This window comes from Phyllobates terribilis, unplaced genomic scaffold (assembly GCF_046119375.1).
Source record: "Phyllobates terribilis strain yellow unplaced genomic scaffold, ASM4611937v1 Scaffold_1__5_contigs__length_1240528914, whole genome shotgun sequence".
Taxonomy (NCBI): domain Eukaryota; kingdom Metazoa; phylum Chordata; class Amphibia; order Anura; family Dendrobatidae; genus Phyllobates; species Phyllobates terribilis.
The window spans coordinates 141,880,803-141,891,272 of record NW_027362761.1 but is presented as its reverse complement, the minus strand read 5'-3'; the positions used below and the strand labels follow the sequence as shown (position 1 = coordinate 141,891,272).

General features: G+C 37.0%; 1 protein-coding gene across 9 annotated transcripts in view; it reads right to left on the bottom strand.

Annotated features, from left to right (window-relative positions):
- Positions 1-348: 348 nt before the first annotated feature.
- NFIB (nuclear factor I B) overlaps positions 349-10,470 on the bottom strand; it is a 542,788-nt gene continuing 532,666 nt past the window's right edge. For all 9 annotated transcript variants that reach the window (XM_073667928.1, XM_073668004.1, XM_073667974.1 and 6 more), the window contains one exon: positions 349-7,832. In XM_073667928.1, the coding sequence (XP_073524029.1) occupies positions 7,703-7,832 (130 nt within the window). In that variant the 3' untranslated portion in view covers positions 349-7,702. The remainder of the gene's footprint in view (positions 7,833-10,470) is intronic.

The following is a 10,470-nucleotide window of genomic DNA, read 5'->3' as shown; positions in this document are numbered from 1 at the left end:
TGCACAGGGGCCCTTTTCTGTCTGTGTCCTTGGCTGCAGAAATCTTGTGCGCTGTAGTCCTGGATTCGCCAATGCAGCCTGTCAGAAAAGTGGCCAAAAGATGCCGCATTGGGTGGCGAGTATAGCCAATTTCATTAATTGTATGTACAACAAGCCAATGAGATTGAGAAGTGTATTCATGGAAAAAAACTTTAACACTGTCTTTCAGATTGTGACCTGGTTATTGAACACTCAGTGCCCTTACCAATGTCGTATAGTAGAGAGTGAGCACTTATTGGTAACTGTAGTCATTTCACCTTGAAGAATGCCTGAAAAGTTAAATGGAATAAAAACACAGAAAAGAGCGTCTGTAGCATAGCTCATTTTATTGTTTAAACAGTTTTTTGCATAGGAAATATATCCGCTTCCAGTAATTGACTGCAGTATGAGCAGCTGCTAGCAGTATAGGCTGGATATAACAGTAACAATCACATTAAGTCAAGCTTGATTTACACCAGTTTAAAACTTATGGCAAATTGGAGCTCATTTGTTGCTTGCAATGAAATTACCACCCAAAAAAAAAGCTTAATTATTCCAACTCATGACATGTTAAACTCATATTGTTTGCAGGCTCAGCCTTGTCCTAGAGACCCGAAAGTTCAGATACATCTAACCCAGTGATACTCAACCGTAGCTGGAATCACACATTTTTCAAGTTGTCAATCTCATTCCAGTAACAACATTCTGGTTATGCTAGAGGTCAGCAAAATGTTGGGATAGATTTACTAATAACAATGGGTTAAATTGGATGTAGTAGTGTAAATTTAGCTGCTGGCAATGTAAAATATTAAGTATTGGGCAAGAATAAGAATCTGGTATCAGACAAACATCCTGAAAATGGACATGGATGAATTTTACTAGAAAGATAACAGCTTCAACAAGGAACATGAAATTCTGTTCTGTTTCATGTAATAAACATTAAAGCTGTTGTCCATTAGTGGACAATCCCTTCTTAACTGCTTAAGCGCCCCACATAACAAACAAAAACATATAATTACCTAACGGAAGGGTGCCAGGCTGCAATTCCATGCGGTCGCACTACACTTTTATGTCATGTCAGCCCTGCGACCTATCAGTGGACACTGATGGGCTGCAGCCTTCATACTTCAAGACGGAATTTTTCCATCTGAAAGAACTGTGAGTGCTGCAGCCAATCAGTGTCTGCTGATTGGCTTCATCATTCTCGTGACATAATTTCAGAGGCAACATTGCAGGAGGAGTACCAGACTGAGAGGTTAAGTAGATAGTTTTTTTTCAAGCTAAGTGGGGCACTTAAGCAGTTGTGTAGCAATTGTTCAGTAGTGGAAACCCCTTTAAAACAGAATGACTAGGCATTCCACAGGTGTGAATGCTATGTACATAAAAGCTGGTTTGCCTACTCTTCAGTAAGTCTATCCCAAAGGTTTGCAATGGTGGTAAAAAATTACAAAACGATGGAGACAATTTGAAGTGTAATGTAGTTGATTATGTAAGGTGGTTGGCTGATTAAAAGACTAAAGTTGAGTACCAATGATAACGACAAATACATCCTGACTATACAAATAATTTGAAAAGGTAATATCATTTGGAAAACATGCATACATGTTCTATGGAGAGGAGTAAAATGGTACAAGATGTGCCAAAAGTTTTAAAATGGATCAACCCTGGTGTGTAGCTAGCAAGCAATAAACTGACTACTAGTCACCTACAGTTGTACTAAATGTATCTAAAGAAACACACAGTCCTACAAAAAGGTTGTTCTCAGAGAAATATCATTGATATGGGGGTAACCTTTTCCCAGGCTTCGTAGAAGTCCTATAAGACAAGCACAAAGAAACAGTTCAATAAAGAACATCTCATCAGATGTCAATTTTTTTCAGAAACCCGGGCCTGGGATTGAGTTACCCCCTCACATTCTACATGGTGTATTTTTTTTTTTAATTATTATTATTTATCTGTGAAGAAGAGATTTTGAAACATATTTACAACTGAACTCAACAGTGAGACTGTGAAATTGAACAGGCACTGCTAACTTATTTTGAGTTTTTGGTAAACATTTTGCTGGTTTTATTCTTTCTCGTTTTGCATCAACATTTTATCAGTCCGTGCAACTTCAATGCCCTCAATGAAAAATGCATAATAAGCCATACTTCTTTAAAAAAAAAAAAAACACGAAAACATCCTTCTGCATAAAGAGATACATTTGCCACATCAGTCCCTGTAGCAGTTTTTCAAAACCATTCTGTCAAAAATAAAGTACTACAAACACTAGCTTTAGTGTAACCAGGTGACTCTGCTTTCAAAGTTGTCCGTCATTCTTTTACTAGGTGAACAACAAAGAAAGTGTAGTCAGCAAGTAGCACTGAAGCTCAATATTTCACAAATTCAACATACATTTGAACTGCAACACACAGATATTTCTAAAGAGTAATAACTATTGAACCCTTTATATCATAGAAATAACTACTTACAACCATTGAAGGAAATCAATTGCAACAAAATATGTAAAAATTGACCGTCTCCAGCTAGTTCTTTTGACCCCCTTTTAAGTATCAAAATGTGACTGACAGAGTTGTGGCGTGGAAACAATACAAATAATTGTCATGGCAATTTATTTCATTGAAAGGTCATTGCGAAGGGGAAAAGACAGTTGCTCATTTTACGTTCCAAATGAACTGCTTACACATGCCTACACAATAAGGTTGTGGAATAGGGCAAAATACAGGGAAACTAGCAGAAAGTGCAATTCTGAAGGACAAAGCTCGTAGATCCTTCAATTCAAATGAAGTATTAATGTGCTCAACCAAACCTGCTGCTTAGTCTGCATGTTTAAATATCTTACTATGAAATAAAAAAATGAATGTCCGTGAAGCATGCAGCCGGTTAATGTCAACAAAAGACCTTGACAGGAACATGTAAACTATGCTTGGGGCCTAACTCCAAACAACATCATAGAGCTTTCATTAACCAAAAATACTGTACAAAGCATATGGGATCATTTCTACAGGCTTTTTAATCTCAGAAAACACTTTAAATGTATGTAAGTGACTCCTGGTGGGCTAAATGTGGAAGGTCATATATTTCTTCCCTTATCCATCAACGTAATAGGGCGCCCCATCTGGCTTTTGTCTTCACCAACCATAGTTTCGTACAAAGAAAAGAAAAATGGATAGTATAACTGATGAATACATCCTATGCAATCTATTTCCATTAAGTCCTTGTGAAGCTACAAGTTGCAAATCCAAAATTTATGCTCCCTGAGGACATGGTCATGTGTGACTTGAAGAGTACTGCTCTAAATTCTAGGCTTTTTTTGGAGTGCTGTGTGCACCCCGTTCTTAAATACCAACATGTATTCACAATCACATAATGCATTTTACTAGAGGACAGTCACATATGTACTAAGACAGTGATGCTTCCAACATTCTGAAATGCTCCAAAAACCAACTTTTCAAATACTAAATACAACAAAATAACCTTCATAAAATATAACTTTTCTCCATTTACATTTTTTTTCTTAAATGATTAGCAACCTCCACTTTTTAAGTGTAGGTAACTCTGAAACAAACCCTAACATGGACAGCACTATTTTTTTTAATTATTATTACTTTTCAAATACATAAATTAAGGATCCGGAGAGTTTTAACCCAAGTCCAGTTCCCATACAAGCAATATTCTTGTTTACTTTAAAAATGGAAACAAAATATATTCCCATTGCAAATGCTAAAAAGGTAGCTTTACAAATGAGGGCACGTGTAATTCAACAAAAATCATAACAAAACTATACAGTGTACAAATAACTGTCGGCAAGGTTCATTACAAAGACCCTCACTTCTCGCTACTTACAGCTTCACAGATTCGTTCACATATTTTTTTTTCAAGCTGCCCATCTGAACTTTACCCCATAACTATATTGCTATAATTTAGGATTTCCTTTTTTGCCATGTCTATATACAGTTTCCTTCACTGTTTTTATTCCCTTTCAGAAACTAAGCCTTAAAATGTTCATGTCACTCTAGGGGGAAACACACTTCAGGGGCAACACCAAGAGGCCAAGACTGCAAAGCAATTAAATAAGAAACAGAACAGTGCACAAAGGATGATTAAATGTGTGGTAATGGTAAAATCTTATCAATGGGGAAGGAAGGACTGCTGTCTGACTTTTAGAGCAGATTTTTTTTGTCTAAATTACAGACCAAATTGAAATAAACCTTTTTTTACATGGAGAGCAGGATTTCTCAACAGGCATTATATAATACCCCTCCAGAGACATCTTAAGCTTTCTGTGGTGGAGAAGTAGAAAGTATAGACCATAGCAAATTTAGGGTTTACTAATGCAAAAATATATACAAAAACTTGTGATGGTATACAAATTAAGGATTTAATAAATACCCCCAAATTGTAATATAACACTTGTTAAGAAATCACACCAAAAAGATGGTAGTAGAGTAGACAGGCAATCTGCAATATCATAAATGAATATATTTAGCAGACATTCTGCAATTTTTGTGTGCCTCATTAGAAGAGAATAATTATACCTAAAACTTCCTTTAAGTTTCGTGAAAGTGCAAATATACAAATACAGCCGTTTTCCCTTGAAGTATTGATTGTCCTTGACAACTAGCCCTAATAAAGAGGAGATTAATGAGCATGTTGATATAAGGATAATTATCATTGTAGTGGTTTGCACAAGTTCATGTTTGCATTAGTTTTCCTGCTGTGCTATTGAGCATTTTTGTGATCTGCCTGAGTGGGTGAATCAAATAGAGTAGCCACATAATCCCAGTCATATCTATTCATTAGGAGATTGGCAGTGAGAACAATAATAAATGTAATTGTATGAGGATGTGGTCACCAGGGTTCCACAGTTCTGCTGCCATGTTTCACTTATGAGTACTTAACTGATGAGTGCATTCACACTGGGAGGTGAGTAAAATCATATTAAATAGAGAACATTCGCCGGCCAGTTGTCCTTTGCCTTGTAAAGTGATCAATGACTGTCATCAATTAAAATTAACTGCTGTCTGTGCCGGGTCACTGCTTAAGGAACCCTGATGAATCTTTCATAAAGGGGTAATCGGGATATGCTTGACAAAATAATGCGGAGGACAATCGCTCTGGAAGAATTGTGCAGAATAATACTCATGTAGGTTTCATTACATGAGATCTCATCAACAGCATATAAGCAGAGCTTCTCAAAGAAGGCAATGCAGTGTCGCACCGTTCTAGTGGTTATGAGAGGAAGGTAGACTTTTAAGCACTTGTGTATGTAAATGTATTCATATATAGCACGATTTATAGAAGTACTCCTACTCCTTACAAATATTAAGGCTGGATAGTCAATAGAAAACAATAAGTGGAAAGAACTGCAATTTAAGTGCAAAGCGGTATTCTTAACTTATGTGACTTTTGCATTCATTAAAATAGTTTTTGTTGAAACCCTGTGGTCCAGGCCACTTGAGGCTACAGTGAAAAATTTCAAGTTTAATGATGCATTCCAGTATTTCAAGGGTATATAATAATTCTGTTAGGTCAAGTTAATTAGGTAAAACTAGTTCTTTTTCCGACGTCAAATGTATATAATTTTTTAATTACAGTAGATAAAAATGGGTCGCTTTGCAGTCATGGCCACTCCATATGGGCTTTCTGCTGTGCAGCAGTCTTCTAAAGAGCTTAAACTTCCATTTTTCCTAGCGCCCACCCTTAATATATATTTATATATATATTTATACGCATATATATAAAACAAAATTCCCTCTCCTTGTCAGTACACAAAAGGACCTCATCACACTGCAAAAATAGCAGTACCCACTTTGGTCAATTGAAAAAAAAAGCATACATTAAATTCTTTTTTTTCTTCTTTTTTTATGTTTTTTCTTTATCTGCGAAATTACCTAAAATAACCAAATACTGCTAAAAGCACTACCTACATAGGCAAAACGTGGTATTGCATAATTTGTAAAAATTTTTACCCCTTTCCTGCCCGTCCTCCCTCCTTCCCCACATTAACTGGAAGATGAAAAACATGAAAGGTTAATAGAAAAACACCAAAATACTGAAAATATTGCTGGTTGATTACTATTTCTTTTTTTAAGCGGCAATTATACAGAGCCATGATATGCTTTATAAATGTGAGAAGGTATAACTAACTGTTTAAAAAATCCAGGATGTCACATAATTTATCTTTCCCCTGTGGAGTACAAAATATTTTTTTTTGTCATAAAAATGGTAAAGATTTAAAATGATAATAATAAATGCAGCAAAACAAGTTCTGTGATGTCACTTTTTTTCTTTTTAAATTCAAGGCAAGGCACGTAATGTGGACGTTATATTTTCGTGCAAATTAGAATTACTGGAAAGTGTACTTCTACTACTTTTTACTTTGTAAGATAAAGAGGCATAATTCTTTAGGCCATGCAAAATTACATTTCAAAGCAAGGATTAGTGTTTTTAGAGCGACATACTGACACCACTATGCACCTTTCAGCTGGAAGGCATGGCATCCGTCTTTTCTGTATCCGATGAAGACCGACAGCTTGAACTGTATGGGTATGTCTACATACTCTGCCTTTCTAGTGCTGAAGTCCGTCCCATTTACCCAATCCAACCAATATTTATAAATAAATAAAATATTTGGCCCCTTAGTGGTGGCCTAACCAATATAAGTGCTAAGAATTGTTTCTTCTCAATAGATCAGAATCCTGATTTGTCGCTTTTTATCCTATTTTCTTTTCTTTAAAAAAAAAAATAATAATAATTACTCCTCATACATTGAGGGAATTAAATAATTGTTTTTTTCCTGTCAGTGCCAGAGGTGACCACATGGAAAATCATAGGCATTGTCTGGCACTGTGCAGGTTGTAGCTTTACAAGCCCTACAGTTTAGAGTCAGAGGGCAAGAGGACTAACTGTAATTATGCCCCGTTAAATAATTAATAGCACTTGCCTCTAATTTAATTTTTTTGGGCATTACATCCCATTTTGTTCAATTGATTATTGTGGGATTTCTGTAAATGTACAAAGGCAATTGATTTCAGCAATAATCTGATGGACATAACTCTGCTGACAAGTAGCCAAAAACAAGCAAGGTGTATAGCAGGGATTCTTGTAGTTACGTCTCTTCCTGATATTAATGATTGAAGGTCATCTAATGTTTGCTTTCCACATGCTGTATGACAATTGTTCTATGTAAAAGATCCATGGTGGCGGTGGCCTTGGGGCCTATCTTTTTTTTGCAGCACATTTGCTGCATCACAGCCTTTCTTTTGTGAGAGATGGGAGTAGTGTTCCCATGCGTAAACAACAAGAAGACTAAAACCAAACAGGACTAGCTTATCATGCAATTATTAAGGCATCTAGAAAAGTCATATAAAATATATTGTCGTGTAGAAAGAGTGCCTATCTCCCAGCGGACATCAGATAACAAAGGCTAGTTGCATTCTACCATCCGTGAAATATATTAGCCACTCTTTCAGGGTCACGACTGTTTCCGCCTTAACCCCTTCTGTGCTCCAAAATCCTGAAAAGTAATATCTTGCATTGCTTCACAGGTCCTGCAAGTACTAAAAAGGTTAAAGGAATCAGTGATTGTAAGTGCTGCAAATGCTGGTCAGTATATCTTCTCTTTCGTGTTTTTTTTTTTTTTTCCACATGTCCTTTCTTCCTTTTTCCTGTTTCACTTATTTCAATTGCTTGTCTCTGCTTGAAGAAAGGGTTCTCCAATTATGTTTAGTCCATAGTTTTGGACATTGCTTGGCAGGATTGATGTCCTGTTTGATACTTGAAAAGGAACCAAACTAGCCCAGGTACCAGGACTGCAAAAGAGAAGCCAAACAAGACAAACATAATTACTTAGACTTTATTGTTCACGAGTATTATTGATCAATAAAACAGAGCAATCAATGAAACAAAGGGTTTTCACAGTATTGCAGTCAAATAGCACCGAACACGCGGATCTGAACTTAAGTTGCTACAAGGATCTCAATTCCATCCTGAAGAATCAAGAAGAGTCAAGTTTCTACTAGCATATTATGCCTTCCTAGTTAGTTTAGTAGACCAGATTCAGATGGGGCAATTTATTATTCTTCTTAGCTGAACCATGTGTGAATTACAGCATGATTTCAGTATTTCATTTCTAATTGAACTGAGCTTAAAGGGGTTGTCCAGTAATAGGACAATCCCTTCTTGAACTAAATGTTTGGCCCTGATAAAACAAAATAAAAAACCTATACTCACCTCCCGTGCTGGCGCCCTTCCAGTGGGGCGGCACTCGCGGTCCCAGGACTCTAGTGTAGTGGAATGACACGTGGTGCCCGGAGGCCAATTAGCGCTGGCCTCACTGTCCCTACCTTCATACGTTTGGAACATGAAGAGGAAGTCCGGGCTGCAGCTGATCTTCCACTTCTTAATGTTCAATTTCATACGAAGGCGGGGAGAGTGGCGCCATCGCTGATTGAGCGCCGGACACCATGTGTCATTCCACCGCAACTAGAGACCCAGGACTGCAAGTGCCGAAATCGTGGAATGGTGCCAGCACGAGAGGTGAGTATAGGTTATTTTATCAGGGCCAAACATTTAGTTCCAGAAGGAATTGTCCTAATAGTGGACAACCCCTTTATTGTGAATGCTAAATCTATTAGTGATGGAGGAAAAACATGGTTTACAATGTAACACTGTGCACCAATTGTGTTGCATATATTAAGATGCTCTGTAAACAGTTTTCATTGAAATTGTTAAAACTAATAATTGATAATAAATATGGTGTCATTGTGCTTTATGAAATAATCAGCAGGCTATTTAGCATTAGGGTCATGAAAGCACATTAAAATGAAGCCAACTAAAAAACTTGTAAGGGAAGAGTCAGACGCCGTATAAGGTGGATGAGGATAGCAACGCAATGCTTGGACTGGCTGTCGACTCTCTAGAACCAAATGTGACAGCTGCATAATAATACAATCCTCGTCCGAGTGACTCTTCCCTAATTCTGAATATGGTAAGTGCACTGGTGAAATAAGATGGGCTTAAAGAGGAGTCCCAAAGTTCGAAAGTTATCCGCTATCCATCAGATATGGAATATCTTACTGATCCCTGGGGGTCATACAGCTAGGACTTCAGTGATCCAGAGATCCTCCCAGTGATTTTAAGCAATTGGCAGTTTTTATCATAGAGACTTGTTCTGAAGTAAATGTGCAAACAGTGGATAACAGCCTTCTAACATTTTGCTTTTGCCTTCAAGGGTATGTGCACACGACTTTTTTTTTTAGACGCCGGGGTACTCATAAGGTTTGGTTTTTCCTAAAATGTCTTTTATGTCATCTTCTTTGTTGTTTTTCGTGGAGGAAAGCCTCCAGCGTTTTTTTTCTACTTTAGTAAAATAGGAAGGAGCTTCCAAGAAAAAGTTGCCTGAAAAATGGTCAGGTCACTTCTTTTAACTGCTACGGTTTTGGAATGGTTAAAAGAAGCTTAATGGGTGGAGCATATGCAGAGCAAGTTTTTACATTGCAGTGCACATGTTCATTCTTGGGAACTTTCTTTAGCACTTTTACAGGCAGTTTTATGGAGCATACCAACCTGAAAAGGACGTTGTGTGCACACACTCTAACTTTGTTCTCCACAGTTTTATCACAGGTAAGAAAGATAGCTGATCAGTGGGCCATTTATTTACACAGGAGAGTCGTCACCTTCCTTAAACGAGGCTTAACTTCCTTATATTTTTAATATGATGAGAATGTTTGCAGCTACTAACCCAAGATTCACTCTGCATTTCAAAATAAAATTATGCAATGTCTTGGTTCCTTTCATTTTCACTCACTCTAACCTTATAGACTAGCTTGTGATGTGCTGTTTGGCAACTACAAAGACCCTAAAAAGACACTTTGTAATATAGTCAAGGGAGATCGTCCTACTGATAGACTGCATGTATGAATGGAATGCACACATAACAGACTCTCAATCACTGCCCACATGGGGTCTCCTCAAATACAATCCACTTACAAACTATGTATCCAACAATTTTTTCTAGTTACCACCTAGCACAAGCATTTTTCATCGGTTTTGAATATTAGGTATATGAACCTGTAGCTGTAATATCATAATCAACAGATCCGCTATAATCTGAGTTCAAATATATAGCATATGACCATGAATGACATTTGTACATACAAATATTTTACATTACAAAAATAAATTACATAAACTATTGAGAAGAAAAAACAAGCAAAATGATGATATTGTAGCTTGGGTAAGATACTTGGGTAGATAACTTGCACTTCTTTTCACCTAGATAACTAGACAACTCAATTTAGATTGGAACACAAGGTTGCAATGCCCCTTGTACACTACAAAACACATGGGAGTTGCTACACAATATGATTCCCTTCTTTCAGTCTTTACCAAAATCACTCGACAGGAAACCTAAGATTAACTTTGTTATACCTAAGTGAACAAAGAGTG